The sequence below is a fragment of the Miniopterus natalensis genome, chromosome 4 (genome assembly GCF_054644295.1).
Source record: "Miniopterus natalensis isolate mMinNat1 chromosome 4, mMinNat1.hap1, whole genome shotgun sequence".
Lineage (NCBI taxonomy): Eukaryota > Metazoa > Chordata > Mammalia > Chiroptera > Miniopteridae > Miniopterus > Miniopterus natalensis.
The window spans coordinates 80,886,191-80,903,978 of NC_142084.1; the positions used below are offsets into that span (position 1 = coordinate 80,886,191).

Here is a 17,788-nt window from a genome sequence, read left to right on the forward strand (position 1 = left end):
CATGAGTAGTCCCTTAGTTGTTGTTCTGACCATCATTGGAAGTACATTAGCTTAGGTCATTACAGTCCCAGGAAATGCTCTAGAGTGATAGCTTGCAAAAGCTTAAAGCGCTTGGCCCTTCATGAACTTCCAAATTCGTGCCTCTGCTGCTTCTCCTTTCCCAAAGCCCCTCCCCCTTTCTGGACTTCGAGCCAGACTCTCACCTTTCAGAAAGGAGTAGTGGACCTCGGCATTGGCTCCCCGGTCACCATCCGTGGCTCGGACTTGGAGCAGCTCTGTGCCAGGGGCCATGGTGGCAGGAACACTGGCCTCATAGTGGAGCTGGGTGAAGCGGGGTGGGTGGAGGTTTCCATCCTCTACGTGAATGGATACCCACACAAAGTTCCTCTTGATGGGCATCTCCTGGTCTCGGACCTGTGGGCCCAAGGAGGTGACGGGGTGGGTAGCAAATGGAATGGGAAGAGGCTTGGTTAGAAGAAGGTCAATGAATAGAATGCCAATGGAAAATACACCCAATTGTAGCTCTATTCCTTTTCATTTTGCTCTCATTTATGCTCTTTTTATTAATTATTATTAAGCTTAGCTATTTTATTGGATAATTTTGCTTTAGGAGAAAGGTGGACATTAACAGAGAAACAGTATTTTCCAGATTAGGTCTCAGAGGATATTAGTTTTTCAAGATGTTAACATGTTGTGCAGGGGGGAAAAACATTCTATGGTCAAGTAAATTTAAGGAGCACTGAATTAAATCAAATTAAAGTTTTCTTTGCTGCAGGACTTCTCAGAGCCTTTAATACATATTAATGTGCCCAGAGAATGACAAACTAACACATGAGAACCCTGAGGCTCGAGCCAGGAAAGCTGGGCTCTAGTTCTGGTTCCATCAGAAAGAGCTGTGTGGTGGTAAGCACATCTCTTCCTCTGTGGACCTCTGGTATAAGACAAGAGAAATGGGTAGGATCAGGGCTTGGACTAGAGTGAGGCAAGTGAGGCATGTAGAGTGTAAATTTAAGGAGGCACTCACTCTCGGGGTCATAAAAGTGTAGACACAAGACCCTGAGAGTGAGTCCTGGGTGGAATGGTTTCTGGGTCCCTCCCAGCCCTGACACTGCATAAGTTCACAATGTGGTCATGCAGTTTATGGACCAGGGAGAGAACTGTTGGGGGATATCTGGAGCAAGTCTAAGTTTACGGGAGTTTTCTTGGCAGCTGTCCCATCTCTTTCATCACTCCCAAGCATCCTTTATGGAAGGTACCTCTGGAAGGCTGTGAAATGTCCCAACTCATCTCATGGGTTATCATTATGAGCATCAGTACACCTGGCCCATCAGGGGAAAGAGAACTCTGAGCATGGCCCCAAGCATCCACCCCCACACATCTGCATACAAGTATATTCTTCCCCGATTTTTCAGTTAACTCACCATAACTGTCAGCGTGTGCTGGGAGGGCCCTGAGCTTAGGTCCAACTTCCCCACAGTTACCAGGACACCACTGCTTGGGTCCAGCTGGAAGAGGCTGGCACTTTCTGGGTCTTGGCTGCCATGTATAGTGTAGATGAGGCCCTTGCCCTTGTCTTGATCTGTGGCCTGGACTCGGAGGAGCTCAACCCCAGGCAGTGTGTCTTGGGGAACTCTGACCTCATAATGAGCTTGCAGAAACTGGGGCCGATGGTGGTTAATGTTGGCAATCATGACGATGTAGACCTAGGGAGGAGAGTGAGACAGAAAGTAGACTGTAAGCTCCACAAGGTCAGGGACTTTGTCTGTCTGGTTCCCCACCATATCATCTGTGCCTAGCACAGTGCCTGGTGCACAGCACTCAATAAGTATTTGTTGAATAAATGATAACATTTCAAAGTCACAAGGTTTTCAGGTAACATGCAGTTTAGTGGTTTTCAAACACAATTTTTTTTGTTAAAGGGCCTCTTCTTTTAATGAAATTTTGTGTGAAATCTCTGTATATGACATGGATAAAACTCTGGCTGAAATCAGAGTAGAAATCCAGAGCCTCACTTACTTGGCTGTCAATCCTCATACCCCTGGTAGCCCCATGGCCCTCTATCTTTAATTGAAAACTGCTAATTTAGACAAACCCCCTTGATATAGAGATCCACAGTGGGAACAAGGACCCTCCCAAGATCACAGAAGCAGAAAATATGTCAGATAAGACTAGGATGCAGAACTTTGGCTCCAGTTTAGCATTCTGTGAGCTATACCACATCCACAGAAAGCCTTTCGTAGTTTCATCCCAACTGAGCAGTACTCCCATCTCCTCTCAACTTAGGAGTTCCCAACTGAGGCTTCTAACCTGGGTGGCAATGGCGTGGAACCCATCGGTCACGTCCACGGTCAAATTATAACTCGACTTCTTCCTCGTATCGAGAGGCTTAGCGATGACGATGCTGCCTGTGGTCTTCTCAATGTCAAAGTCCATGTCTTTGTCCCCACCTGGAGTGTGAATGGGGGGGAAGCACACACAACCTCAGTGACTTAGGTATAAGGAACACGACATGGGATTTGGCCGGCAAATTTAGAGGAGGCGGGACTAGATGCTGGAGGGACTGTAGGCATTCAAGGAAGAACCTGAACCAGGGATTCTGAAGCTGCTCAGAAACAGTATGATATCTGGGAGACAGCTGGAGTTTATTCCCCAGGAGTCCAAAAAGCTGTCATTTATCTTGTTAAGTTATTGTCTAATTATTATCAAGATCCAAGTAATGATACAGAAAAAGGTGAACTTATGTGGACTGAAGAGTCCCAGAGGAAGACCAAAATTAGTCACAGAACATATCCTGCTACGAGGATTAAAACATGCAGGAGTAATGGATGGCTACTCCTGGCTTCCAGGCAGTTTGCATGGTCTAAAGGTGCCTATGCACAGGAAAAAATGAAAATAACTCTGGTAAACACGAGGAAATTGACTTAATGAACCATAAGAATCCAAAATGTAGAATTAACATACAGCTATTTAAGTGCCTACTAAGTAGAGATCTGTTTAGTGACATGGAAATATGTTCATCATATATTTGTAAAAGTTAGAAAACAATATTTTAATATAACCCTAAGTGTGTGTGTGTGTGTGTGTGTGTGTGTGTGTGTGAAGAAAAATGACCAGAAGAAAACACATCAAAATTGTAACAGTGGATTAGCTTCTGATTGGTGGGAGTTTAGGTGATATTTTTTATTCTCTGCATTCATTTGTGTTTTCGAAATGATCTTTAGAATACATGTATTCGTTTTATATAAAAGAAAGAAAGCCAAACAATGAAAAAAAGCAGCGAATCAGAACTGGAACTAACTGCAGGAGGCCAAAAGCTCAGGATGAGTGCATATCCAATCTCTGGACCAGGCTGGGAAACTATAATAGGAATCCATGGCTCCTGTGGTGCTGAGACTCTGAGATTACAAATTCTTTTTTTCAAAAATATATTTTTTATTGATTTCAGAGAGAAGAATCGAGAGGGAGAGAGAGAGATAGAAACATCAATGATGAGAGAGTCATTGATTGGCTGCCTCCTGCATGCCCCCTGCTGGGGATGGAGCCCAAAACCCAGGCATGTGCCCTGACCAGGAATCGAACCTCCATCTCCTGGACCCTAGGTTGATGCTCAACTGCTGAGCCATGTCTAGCCAGGCAGATTGCAGATTCTTAACCTGGAATCCCTGGCTGGGTTTCAGAGAATCTATGAAACCCCTAAATTTGTATATCAGTCTATGTTTGTGTGTGCAACTTTCTGGGAAGAGGGCCCCAAGCATTCATCAGATTCCCTAAGGAGTCCGTTTTAACAAAATCTTGTTAATATAACCTTAAGTGTGTGTGTGTGTGTGTGTGTGTGTGCGTGTGTGTGTGTGTGTGAAAAATGACACAGAAAGGAGTTTCAGAGAAGGCCATCAGAGCTTAGACCCAAGTATTTCCTACAATAAGAATGGACATTTCCCCTAACCTTGAGAATGGAACATGGGACAAGAACATGAAGCCTGGCCCCAGGATACAGCTGGCCTCAGGCTCATGGTCAATGAAGTTAGCACTACACTGATTTTCCCATGGAGGCAAAGAGGAAACATAAAACTTGTGCTTTTTCCTCTGGGACTCTCTGGACCTTCTTAGGCCTCGCACACACTTGGGGTAACTGAGGCACTGTCCAAGTCTGGCTGAGGTTACCAGTGAGACCATGGAGGTTCTGCCTGAGCTGATAGCTGGTGTGGAAGTTTGGCACAGTGGTACTACTATTACTCACTGCCCCAGAGAACCAGGGAAGAGGCAATCGCTACTTGTGGCCCAAAGAGGGGCTGCCAGGGAGCATGACCTTGAGAGGGCTCAGAAGGATCATACCATGAGGACTAGGGCTGGTCTATAAGGACGGGAGGGGCTGGCCCTCCTTGGGGCCTCACCTGTGATGTTGAACCAGAAGAGGCCAGGTCGGCCCTCAACACTGATGACCCCTACCATGTGGTTCACGGGGTCTGTCTCCATGACTGTGAAGCTGTAGTGGGGCTCTTCAAAGGCCAGTGGGATGGAGGAGGGCCGGGGCTGGGGGATCCACTCGATGTGGAGCCGGACACTGGCTGAGAGTGGTGGCTGCCCACTGTCTGTTGCTTGGATCTGAAAAGAGGCCAGAACTGAGAGTGAGGCTTTGTCTGTAGGGTTGGGCCTGAGAAACAAGAAGACCCAAGTGGCCAGCTGAGAAACAGGGTGCCCTGTGACTGACCAAGCTGGCCTCTCGTCTACTTGTTCATTCATTCAACACACAGTTGAGGGCTTACTGTGAACAGGTACATGCCAGCGGCTGCAGGCACAGTGGTGAACAGAACATACAACCTGTGCTCAAGAGCCTCATGAGTAGTGGGGGGAAAAATCAAAGCCACTATTTAACTGAAGGCTTAGTATGTGCTTGTTCCTAAACTAGACTTTACACATATGGACACTTTACCCTTCCCAACAACCATAAACATAATAAACTAGAACATATGAGCTTTCACTATTGTCAGGCTCTGCTCTAAGAGCAATATGTACCCTAACTAATTTAATCCACATGACAGCCCTGAGAGAGATACCATTATCACCTCCCTTTTGCAGGAGGAAATGGGCTCAGCATGATGAATTCACCGCCTGGGGTTTTCTGCCTGGCTGGCAATGAGGCTGGGTTGGATTTAGGCTACCTGACACGAGATCCTATGCCCTAGCTACTTGCTATATTGACTTCCTACAAGGAAAGTGTTCTTAGCCTCATTTTACAGATGATAAAACAGGCTCAAAGGGGTTAAGTGACTTGTCCCAGGCATAAAACAGCAGAGCTAGGATTGGAACCCAGGCTTATCTTGATTCCAAAGTCCCTGCTTAATCTCACCAAAATCTTCATCTCTAAGAATAGAGCTGATTTCCCAGGCAAGGACCTCATTGCCCTCAAAGAGAAAGACCCAGAATTCTGATCCTTTAGCTAAAGTTGAGGCTCCCAGTCTCTCTGGGAGTACCACCTTCATCATGCCTGGTGGCTGTCTCCCTCCTCCTGTCTCCTCCCCTCAAATCCCTAACTGATAGTGTCACGCCCCTCCAAGGCCTCCATCCTGCTCACCGTTAGGATGTTGTACTCTCCAGCAGTGAAGGTGTTGCCGGATGACACCACACCTGTGACCGGGTGGATGCTGAAGCCCTCCTTGTCACTCTCCTCAATACTGTAGGTGACCCTGCCATTGAGACCCTCATCCAGGTCTGAAGCCACGAGCCTGTACACAGGCCCAGGGGTCACAGGGCTCAGCCTCTCTGGAAGGCGAACATTGAAGAGCTTGTGGGAGAACACAGGGGGGTTGTCATTGACGTCCGAGATGCGTACCACCACCCTGGAGGTGGACCTTAGGCAGGGCTCCCCATTGTCCAGCACCATCACCTGGGGACAGAATCCAGCGTGAGTTGCCAAATGCAAGGCAGTGAGTATGTGTCACCACCCACTACAACCCTACCACCACCCCTGCTTTCAACAGCCTGGAAACAGCAATCTGCTCTTTGGTCTATGCTCTTGACTTTTATTATTCCAACCTCACCTACTTGGAACCCAGCTCTCTGACAACCTTGCCCACAGGAAAGCCAGCAAGAACAGAGAAAGAGCCAGAAAGAACTAGAAGAAGACAGTCACAGAGGCTCCAAACAGAAGCTGGCATCCTTAACTGAGGCCTATGGGCCATTTCTTGGAGACCATTTACTTTTTATTTGCTCATAATTCTCATAGGCTTTGTTCTCCAGTCTCTTTAAGCTACTGGAGGTTAGAAAAAACAAATGAGAAGATGTTTATGGGGGAGTGGGTGGTACCTTTTGAGTCAGACAGGTGGCTGGATGCATGAAATGAAATCCAGAGTGAGAGAAAAGAATCAGGGAATATTTCATGTAGGGGCATCATCAGTGACCCCGAGGGTATGAGACAGGACATTTCTACTCTAAATGGTTGCGATTTTTATAAATGTGTTCGTGTGTAAAGGTAGATGCCTGGCCCGGCCAGACATGGCTCAGTGGTTGAGCATCAACCTAGGATCCAGGAGATCACAGTTCGATTCCCAGTCAGGGCACATGCCCGGGTTGTGGGCTCAATCCCCGATCGGGGGCGTGCAGGGGGCAGCTGATCAATGACTCTCTCATCACTGATGTTTCAACTCTCTCTCCCTCTCCCCTCCTCTCTCTGAAATTAATAAAGATATATTTTTAAAAGTAAAATAAAATAAAGATAGATGCCTGTCCTGAACTCTGGAGAAGGCTTCAGTCTCTAGAAGGCAGGTTAGCTGCTGCTTACAAATAATACCTATTTCTTACAAAGGGAATGTGCTGAGCCTGGGAGTACAGAGGCAAAGTTTCTTTCAGTTCTGCTGAGGAATATGTTTCCCTCCCACCTGATGTCTTTAAGATGAGAAGAGAGATGCCTGTTCATCAGTTATAGATAGCTCAGGAGGGGGCATAACTACAGTCTTTTTATTTAATTCCCTTTAGGTCAAGATCAACGCCTCTCATTGAAATGGGCAACAGCCAGAGATGCTTATGGGATTTTAGAGACATCCTAGAAAGAGCACAGACCTAGGAGACAAAGGTCTGGGTTTTCATCCAGGCTCTGTTACTGACCTGGTGTTTGACCTTGGGTGACCCTCTCTCTGGATCATGGGGATGGGCTGGAAACCAGACTGGAGCGCATAGCCCATGTGTACTGCTCCCTCCTCCTGCACTCACTGCAGGCATTACTAATCAATCAGTGCTTCCTGTCCAGCCTGGGCATGGCTTCAGGCTTTCCCTTCATGGTGCTAAAGAGCCTGCAAAGACCCTCAGAGCCTGCACCACCGACCACAGCGAGGCTCAGCTTAGGAAGCAACCCCCCTGAGCCTAGCGCCCTCCTCAGCCACAGAGATATGTACATGGCTCCAAGGCCTGCCTGGGCTCCAGCCTGACCCTGTTCGGGAGGTTTTCAAATCCAGCGAGTGGGCTCACCGCCATTACTCACCTCCAGGATGTGTTCGTCTTTGCTCTCTCGGTCCAGCTGCCGGGCCGTGGACAGCAGACCTGGGGGAGAGATGGTAGGAGGGAGACCTGAGCTCCCAGGGCCCCCAGGGCCCCCAGGGCTCCCAGGGCCCCTTCACTGGGGGTAAGCTGGAGAGCTACAATCAACTCCTTGATCGGAATTCTGGTCTTTACAACGAGAACATTAAGGGGAATGCAGCCCTGCGGAAAGGGAAGGGCAAATGAGGAAGCAGAACACGGCAGAGATTATGGTGTCCGTGGGGGTTCCACCCATGACCCGCTTTCACCACGAGGACGGTGCTGGGCACAATATAATGTTGAGTAAAACAGGCAGCGTGTCAGAAGTTACAAGGATCACAGTCATTGCCTTCAGTTCATGAAAAACACAAAGTGGTAGCTTTTTACTCCTTTGTTACTAATGTATTATTCACCTGGGTCCTGGTACTGGCTCTTCCCATGACCCCTGACACCGATGAGCTTATTTGCACTGATTCTATAGTTTTTTATATTTGGTCTTCGTGTTCCTGATGGGCTGAATTTCTCAAGACCTTAAATTGCATTGTGTTTTCTTGCACATCTCTCCATAGCACAATTTAGATGCCTCATAAGGGCAGACACCTTTACCCTTTGCCAAATAAATTAATGAATCTTGGGCTTAACAAAAGATTGTGGATGCTGGCAGAGATTCATTCATTCACTTCCCAGTTATTTATTGAGGTTCTACTGTGTGCCAGGCACTGAAGATGTTGTAGTGGGCAAGAACACTTTTCTAGAAAGCCTTCAAAGTCTAGTGAAAGACATGGGTAATTAATGGAATAATCACATAAAGGAATATAATGTTCTGTATGATCAGTGTTATATGTGAGTCGATGGTGCTAGAAAATGTATTATAGTGTCAGGAAAACTTCTCTAAGAAAAGAAGAGCTGGGCTGTGATCTGAAAGAAGAGCAGGAGTTAGCCAGACACAGGGAGAGGAGAAGGGACTCATGGCAAAAGGAACAGCGTGGGCAAGGCTCGGTGCCAGGAGAGGTTATGGACTGAAGCAGGCCACGTGGCTCGAACCAGAGAGGTCAGGGTGAGAGAAGACAAGTAAAGCCAGAAAGGTCAGCAGGGGCCAGGTCAGGCACAAGTTTGTGGGACACAGCAGGACACAGCTTTATCTTAAGGGCATAGGGACACCATCCAAGGTATCCAAACAGGGAAGTAGGACAATAACCTGGCGGTGTTAAGAAAGCTGGGCTGGGAGCTCATTGCTGATTATTTTATTTTTAGATGTTTATGCTGGTAAAAATTTCTTCCTCAAGTGCAGGAAGACTAAGAACATCTCTGCCCTCTGGGGCATTCTGCCAGACCCCACGCCAGGGAACTGTTGACAGTAAACAGAATAGGGATTTGGAAGACATTGAGAAGCTAATGCCTTAGGTGAGAGATCCTTTCCCTCTTCTGAAAAGGGAGGGACAGGGTGGAACCATGTAGAGAGCCAGCTTGGCCTGTTTTCCAGGGTCAATGAAAGCATCCTTCTAGGAAGACTAATCCACTACCTGGGGTCAAAGGTTAACAGGCGCAGTTCCACACAGATGTCACTGTACAAGTAGACTCGTGTATCCCTCGCCCACTGTCTGCCCCAGGACCCCCAGACTCATGCTTTTCCTGGTTTCCTTGTCTTAAGGAGGGGGACTGCCTGCCCGCTTTCTCTTTCCCGGTCCTCCAGTCTCGCCAGGGTGAATGGTTGGAGCTGGAGAGTGGTTGAGAGGAGAGAATGCCAGCCTGCTCTGCCACGGGGTTGTTATGCATCCTCCAAGAGGAAGGAGAAGTACCCGCAGCCGTGGGGACTGGCTGGCTCTCAAGCTCCAGCACTGGCAGGAGCCAGGCAGGTGGCACAAATGCCGGAAGCAGGCTGGCAATATGCAGTAGGGAAAGGGGGACTGTGGTGACCAGAGGGCACACGCCTGCTCTACCTAGGGAGCTACTTGTGGTCCTGAGGGGATGGGGCAGGAGGCAGTCAGTGTTACCAGATCTTTTCGTTTTTAAAGAACAACCAGAAACCTGGAATGTTTTGTGGAATTTCCTAATTTTTAAATGTTGGCAATAACTTGAAAAATCATTGTTTAAAGCTTGTGCAAGCCAAATGCAACACCTGTGTGGGCTACCTCTGGCTCACTGCTGCAAGCTGGTGACCTCTGCAAGCCTCTGAACCCCCCACCATCCTTGCTCCCCATGGCCTTGGGCCGAGGACAGATATTTGTGAGCTGGGTGACTCTGCTGATGTGGATCTCTGTCTGGTGCCACCACTCTGTGGGACAGGCTTGATACTGGTTTGGAAGTAGGGTTAGGAAATTCAGCCTGTGGCTTGTGACTCAGATGAGTGGTCAGTTGGGAGCACTTGGAGGTCTGAAGTAGTCACCAGGCAACCTGCTAGCATCCCTAGGCCCCAAGGAAAGAGCGGTGACGTATCTTATTTTTCCATAGAGACAGACTTTGTAGAGCAGTGGTTCTCAAATTTAGCACCCATCGGAATCCCCTGGGAATCTTGTCCAAATACAGGTTTCTGGACCACACCCTGAGTTCTGATTCAGTAGATCTAAGATGGGACCTGAGAATGCGAATGTCTAACCAGTTCATAGGTAATGCTGACTATGTTGATCCGGGACCACACTTTGAGAAGCACTGTTTTAAACAATCCTCTTCACCCAGATTTGAGGTCCTTACCTGTGAGAGGGTGAATAGCAAAGAATCCCATATGGTTGCCACTGGTGATGTTGAAGGTCAGCTTCCCCTTGGAGCTGGAGTCCGGGTCCCAGGCATCCAGCTGAAGCACAGAAGTGTGCAAGGGCGCATCCTCCCAGACGGCGGGGTAGAACACGGGCCTGGACATCCGGGGTGGGTTGTCGTTGACATCCGTAACCTCGATGTAGACTTCAGTTACAGCAGAGAGGGGTATGGAGCCCCGGTCCACTGCCAGTACCGTCAGCCAGTAGCAGGACTCAAATTCTCGGTCCAGGGGTACCAGGGTCTGAATCATTCCTAGGGACAGTCGATTGCTATATTTTAGAGCTCAAAGTAGCTTTAGAAATCACCTTACCTCACACTCTCCAAACTGTTCTCTGGGATGGATATTAATATATAGTCCGTGAGAAAAGGAAACTGTGCCCAATATGGTGTGGGAGCTGCTGAGGGAAGCACAGGGAAATTCATATCCTTACTATTGGACCTCTCAGAGCCTTTCTCTGCTAAAATAGGCCCCTGACTCTGGCATATGGGCATCTGCAGGGTTTCCAGAAGACAGTGGTAGTTGACCTACTTTCTCCTGGCTACTTCAGCCCAAGGCCTACTGATTGCTTAATTTCACATTCTCAAAGGGATTTCCTTACAGTTGTCCTCAAACTGGTTTCTTCAAGCTTCAAGCATTATAGATACAATTTAAGGGTTAGGGACTTGATAAATAAATTGCTGTTTTCCTCTCCATTATCTTCATGATTTGAAAGACTTAGCGCCACACATTGCTTACTATGGGCTTGCACTGTTCTAGAAGTTGAGGGTCCTCTAGTGAGCAAAAGAGGCTTGCACCGTAAGTTCTTGTGGCTCACCCTCAGCTGGAAGGACCTATGTGAGAGGGCAGGGCCCAGCATGTCAGAGCTGAAGGAACCTAATCCTTTGACAGATGAGAAAACTAAAGCCCAAAGAAAGAGCATGGCTTGACCAAGATCATGTGGCAGAAGGTGGAAGAGCTGGGTCTAGACTGACTCTCAGTCTAATGCTCTTCCCACCATATCACCCTTCCCTTTACCCTGGAAATAAATCACCCATCAGATTGTAAACTCCTCAAGGGCAGTGATCTACCTTTACTCACCAGGATGTCCCCCAAGGTGCCTATGTCAGGACCTCCTGAGTAGAGGGTACTCAGTAAGTGTTTGCTGAATTGCACTTATTTTCTGTGAAGCTTGAAAGGAATAAATAGGTTGGTTCCACCTTTTTTGGAGGGCAATTTGGAAATATCTATTAACATTGAAAATATGCATTATCCTTTGACCTAGCTACTGCATTTTTAAGGGTTTTTCCTATAGACACCCATGCATATGAGTAAAAGCATTTGAACAAGGATGTTATACCTATATGATAGAACAAAATGCAGCCATTAAAAAGGAATGACAAATATTTGTATGTACTGACATATAAGATGTCCTGGAGTTACATTATGTGAAAAAAATAAGTTTCATAATTAGTGTCTATCATATTATGTTTTCATCATCATAACAACATGAACAGTGACAATATACCAGATACAAAGAAGAAAACTTTAGAAGATTATATACCAGATTGTTAATAAATATTGTATCTGGGGAGATGAGTCATAGAGAAACCTTCATTTTTAAATTATATACAAAAATTTATAACTATGATGCATTATTTTTTGATGCATTATTTTTATAAGCAAATATATGTAATATATGTTTATATGTGTGTGTATATGTATATATATACAAATACTAGTGATATGGTTAATTCGACTTAAATGAGTACACACACGCGCGCATATATATGTATATATGTAGCCCCAGTATGATAAAAATAGATTTAAAATCAAATGAAAGGGAAAGAAAGGAGAGTTCCTATTTATTGCTTTCCTTTTTAGCCTGCAGTCTGACTTCTTTCAGGACAGTCCCTGATTTCCCTTAGGCCCATCCTCTCCCAGCACCTGGCACTCCCATCCTACCCCACTCCTGGTACCTGTGTCTTGGTTGATGCTAAAGGCTGTAAGACTGGTGCCAGCCCTCAGGAAGTACTGGAGCTCCCCATCCAAGCCACTGTCATCGTCATGGGCAGCCACTACTGTCACCTGGGTTCCTGGGGGGCTGTTCTCCTGCACCTGGCCCTGGTGTACAAATGAGGCAAAGCGAGGAGGGTGGAGATTCTCATTTACATCCAGGACTATCACCTCCACATGGCAGAGGGTCCTGCGAGCCAGGGGCCTCCCACTATCGCTGGCCCACAGACTCAGATTATACCCAGTCCTTGTCTCAAAATCCAGCTCTTTCTCCAGAGTGAGGGCGCCGGTCATCAGGTCCACCTGGAAGGTTCCATGGGCATCATCTAACAGGACATGTCGCACTTCTCCCGCTGGGCCCAGGTCAGGATCAAAGGCATCCAGAAATGTTAGGATAGTTCCTGGGGGCAGGTCTTCTGGGACCTTCAGTCTGCTGAGTTCTGTGATGCACTGGGGAGAGTTGTCGTTGACATCTTCCAATGTAATGGTAAGGTCAGTGACAGAGAAAAGCTGGTGGCCCTTCCTGGGCTGATCCCTGGCCTCCACCTTGAGTATATACTGAGGTTCTGATTCCCTGTCCAGGTGTCCTGTGACAACCAGTTCCCCAGTGAGGGGATGGAGGGAGAACTTCTCTGTGGGGCTTAGCAGGGTGTAGCAAACCCTCCCATTGTCATCTGAGTCAGCATCTTTTGCCTTTAGCTCTGCAATTGTGGTTCCAACTTCTGTGTCCTCTGAGATGGTTATCTGGTATCCACCAGGAGGAAATCTGGGTGCATTGTCATTCCAGTCTTTCACATTCACTGTCAGCAGCTTCCAGGAGGACTTTTGGGGAGTGCCCAGGTCATACACTGTTACATTGAGGATGTAGAAACTGGTGGCTTCATAGTCCAAGGGGGCAGCTACAGTGAGCAGCCCTGTCTCCAGCTCAATGTCAAAGCAGCCCTCTTCATTGCCATCTGCAATCACATAGACCAGTTTGCCATTAAAACCAGTATCAGGGTCAGTGGCTGCCAGGCGGGCCAGGGAGGTGTTGAGAGGAACACGCTCAAGGATGTCAATGGACTGCGGGAAGTGGTCCTCAAACTGTGGGGTATGATGATTGATCTGAAATGCACTTAAGGAAGTGAAGTCCTCCTCATCAGAGTCCTGGTTCGGAAGCCCGACAGTGTGGAGGATGGTTTTTGTGAAATGTGTCAGTACCCCTGTTTTATCACATGTTATATAAGGAACCTTGAAACGAGGGTCCTTCACTACAGTAAGATTCAAAGTTGTAGGTGAGGCATAGTATTTCCCATCTGAGGCTGTAATTTTCAGGGAGTAATTGATGGGTTGACCAGTAGTATGATTCATAAAAGAGCGTTTGAGGGATATCACTCCAGAGGAATGATTTAGATAAAAATACTCTAGTTCATTGCCTGACACAAATTCATATTTTAGGTTCTGAAGCTCATCCACATCTATAGCTGACACAGTCATTACTGATTTTCCTACTGGCCAGTCTTCTCGGATAGACCCAGTACAGTTGACTTCCTCAAACATAGGTTTGTTGTCATTCAAGTTATTGAGCCTAAGAGAAACAGATACTTCCTTTTCCTGGCGAAATGGGGATCCCCAATCTGATGCTCGTACCTGGAAGGTATAAATTCTTTTCATGAGCTCATAGTCCATGGGTTTGGAGGTGAAGATGATCCCCAGGTAAGGGTCGATAGAAAAGGGCACAGCTTTTGGACGAGCAATGGAATAGGTGACATAGCCGTTCTCTCCGTGATCCCGGTCTGTGGCAGTAACAGTCAGAACACTGGTGCCCGGAGGGATGTTCTCATCAAAGGTGCCAGCATACGAGAACCTGGTGAAGGTGGGGGCATGGTTGTTACAGTCCACGATGTCGATGGCCACAGTGGTGGAGGCCAGGCCTGGTAAGGTTTTGATATGCAGCTGGTAGTGGGCCTTCTCGTGGAAGTCCATGAGCTTCGTGGTGGTGATGAGCCCGGTGCGAGCATGAAGTTTAAAGCCCGCACTCTCTGAGGATGGCTTTAGAACATACTGCAGGTTGGGGACGGCTCTGCTTACTTTCACCATCACCACGCGGCTGCCAGGAGGGGAAAACTCGCTCAGCTGTACTCTGTAAATAGGCTTCTCAAATCTGAGGGAAGCCAGTTTGGAAGGGGGTAGGTGAAAGCCCCTGATCTGGGAATAAAAAGAAGGACTGCTCCCACTCCTGGCCCGCAGGCTGAGGTTGAATCCGTGAAGGTGCTCCAGCCAGTTGATGTCCTTGGCAGACACCAAACTGAACTCACTGCTCCGGGCATAAGACTTGATGGCTTTGAAGTGCTTTCCAGGGTCACCATCCACAATTTCCAGTGAGTCCACTTCAGCGCCTGAGCTGTTTGCATCTACCACCACAGTGGCATAGGTGGCAGCCTCACTGCTGTCCGGTGGGGCCACCACCACAGAGGCGATGGTCGGGGGCTTCCTGAGGGCGGGCTCTACATGAATGACGAGTGCGGCCAAGTTGCCAAACCCATTGCCCTCTGAGATTTTCCGCATGCGGTCCACGGCCAGCACCTGGAGTTCGTACTTCCCTCGCCAGGTGACGTTGAGCTTCCCAGCCAACGTGACCACACCGCTGGCGGGATGGATGGCAAATATCTCCGACCTGGTGTTAAAGGCATAATAGAACTCGGCGTTCTGGCCCAGGTCAGCATCCGTGGCGGTCACCTTGCAGATGGGGCTCTTGAGGGGCATGTCCTCAGAGATGGTGACTCGGTATGAAGGTGGGGAGAAGAGGGGCTTCAGGTCGTTCTGGTCCAGGATGTGGACCACCACACGGGTCAGAGCTTCTAACTCCGAGGCCTTCTCCGTGGCTTGGACGATGAGGGTGTAGCTGTCTCGCACCTCCCTGTTCAGAAGCGCCGTGTTGCTGCTCTTGGTCCGGATTCTCAGGAAGCAGAAGTTGCCCACCACATACTCCTCTGTTTTAAACACATTGGCCACGTCCCCGGAAATGATCCGGTATCTCACTGCCCACTGGGGCTCGGCGATGTAAATGCCCATTTTCACAGAGCTCTCCACATAGGTCTTGGGAGCAGAGTTTTCATAGATGGTCGCATTATAAAGGGTGTGTGTGAAGTGCCAGCTGGAGGAGGAGATGGTCCTTTCTAGGGGCTTGTCACAGGTTGTACAATGAAGTGAGAAAATGACAAAACCCAACAAAGCAATAATCATGGTGGAAACACTCCCGAAACCCTGAGCAAAAAAAAGAAAGGGGTGTAAGTTAGGAAGACAATGGTTTCCACTGCTGCAGTTGCTAACCGGGGCTGATTTTGCCTGATTGGCTATGTCTGAAGATATTCTCAGCTATCCCAGCCTGGGGATGGGGGTGCTAATGGCATCTAGTAGGCAGAGACCAGGGATGCTGCTCAGCACCCTACAATGCACAAAACAGCCCCCCGCAAGGAATGATCTGGCCCCAAATGTCAATAGTGCCGAGACTGAGAAACCTTGCGTTCGAGGAATAACAATAACCGACTAGTTTAAATCTTGAGAGCACCTGGCAGATACAACATAGTCCTGACACCTTCTCTTCTTCTCCCCAGAACCTTCAGCGGCTCCCCAGTGATGGTAAAATAGTTACAACCAGCTTAGCAATCTGTCTCTAAGTGCTTCCTGCAAGACCCCTCCAGCAGGCTGAGCTCCAGTCAAACTGAACGGTGTCGGCATGTGTAGGGCTGCAGAGAAGCCAAGTGGCCAAGGTCAGAGGCCTGGCATCAGGCTGCCTGGCCTTCAGCCCTGGCTCTGCCACTCACTAGCTGGGTGACTTCCTGGCAGGTTGTTTAATCTCTGTGAGCCTCAATCTCCTCTTCTGTAGAATGGGCATAAGAATATTACCTACCTCATTGGATTGTTATGAAAATTAAATGACCTAGCAGGGCGCCTAATACCTAGAAAGTTTTAACTTAGTATTAGCTATTATTAGTAATAGGAAACTAAGTTTCACGGAGCCAAAGGAACTGCTCAGTGTCTTGCAGCAAGATGGAGGCAAAGCAAGAGTTAGATCTAGAACTCCTTGCATCACGGGCCAGGGCAGCTCCCCCTAGCCCAAGCTTACCTATGCCTGTCCCACCGCTAGTCCCTCTGGACAGGAGGGCCTGACCCTGACTCACCTTGTAAATTTGAACTTAGAAAGCTCAACTCCTGGGATGTCAGAGCTGACATGGACCTTAGAGATGCCGGAGTTCTGATCCGCTCCTCAGGCACAGATGGGGAAATAGAGCCCCGGAGGGGGAAAGGGTCTTGCCCAGAGGAACAGGGTGGGTGGCCAGGTTAGACCGCCTCCTAGGGGAAGTCAAGCTACCCTAACGCTCAGCCCCTCTAACGCTGCTGTCCCCACTCTCTCCCTTGCTGCTTCTCACAGGGCTTGTCCCTGAACTCAAGCCTGGGTCAAAATATGAGGCTCATCAGGGCGAAGGACAGGACAGGGCAGGGAGGAGGGCAGAGTTGGTTGCCAAACTGGGCCTCCTAGAAGCTGGTGCCTGCCAGCCCATGAGAGCGTGGTGGCTGCCAGCAGATGTGCCAAGCATTCCTGGATGAAACAGGCAAGACTTGTTTTTCCAGTTGCCTTGCTCTTCAAAGGCAAGGAAGAGTTAAACTCCCAGAGCAAGGGGGAGAGGGGAAGGCTTGGGTCCTTGTCTTCGCAGAGTTGTGAGGAAACTGAATGCAGATTCCTTCAGACTTTGCAGGTAGCATCCTAGGATGGGAGGCAGAATGGAGGCAGGAATGGAAAGGGAGCCCTGATGTGGAATTTGAAAGCCTGTCACAGAAAAGAATTTGAATATGCCCCATCCTCTGGCCTCCCTACTACCATTCCTCACTTAAGTCCTGTTGGTGGTACCCTAAGCCCAGGCGCCTCAGGAAAGAGAGGGCAGGATGGAGGCAGATTCTACACTGGGGGTCCTAAAGCCAGTTACAGAAAAAAGCAACATCTGTTCTCCACCCTTCCTACCCCCTACCCTCACTCCTTACCACGGCACCCAGTGGAGCCAGCCTGAGGCAAAAGCCATACTCACCTTGTCCCTGACATAGTCCCCCGCAAGCAGGAGGGGACCCCTGAGTTATTTGGGCCCCAGCCACCCCCAGGCTGGCATTGTTTTTGAAGTTGAAGCCCCAGGGGGAAAATAAGTCCTTACCCCAGTCCCAGGTCCACTCACTCCACGCGAGGCCCAGCGAGCCCGAGCCCGGGTGCACGCAGCCTCCAGCTCTCCCTGCCCTGCTTTGGGAAGGCTTCCTGTTCACCAGGTCAGCCCCGGTGTCAGGCAGGCCCCAACAAGACGCCCTGCTCCGCAGCTGCACGGGCGGCCTGCAGAGCAGGGGAGCCGTTAAGGTGAACTGTAGGGAAGGGAGCAGGGGTGGAGTCTCCCTGCAGGGGGACAAGATGCAAAGAGAATGCACCCTTGGGTGGGGGTGGGGTGCCCATGGCTGTATTCAAGCTGTGGGACCTGCAGACCTGGCAACTGGTTTGCAGAGGGAAGGACC

General features: G+C 48.7%; 1 protein-coding gene across 1 annotated transcript in view; it reads right to left on the bottom strand.

Moving 5' to 3' along the window:
• Window positions 1-15,484, bottom strand: part of FAT2 (FAT atypical cadherin 2) — a 47,707-nt gene extending 32,223 nt beyond the window's left edge. The window contains exons 1-8 of the mRNA XM_016213869.2: window positions 12,220-15,484; window positions 10,201-10,515; window positions 7,475-7,533; window positions 5,573-5,884; window positions 4,392-4,602; window positions 2,308-2,447; window positions 1,422-1,703; window positions 204-414 (exon numbers count right to left, since the gene is read on the bottom strand). Coding sequence (XP_016069355.2) covers window positions 204-414; window positions 1,422-1,703; window positions 2,308-2,447; window positions 4,392-4,602; window positions 5,573-5,884; window positions 7,475-7,533; window positions 10,201-10,515; window positions 12,220-15,481 — 4,792 coding nt within the window. The 5' untranslated portion in view covers window positions 15,482-15,484. The remainder of the gene's footprint in view (window positions 1-203; window positions 415-1,421; window positions 1,704-2,307; window positions 2,448-4,391; window positions 4,603-5,572; window positions 5,885-7,474; window positions 7,534-10,200; window positions 10,516-12,219) is intronic.
• Between the last annotated feature and the right edge of the window lie 2,304 nt (window positions 15,485-17,788).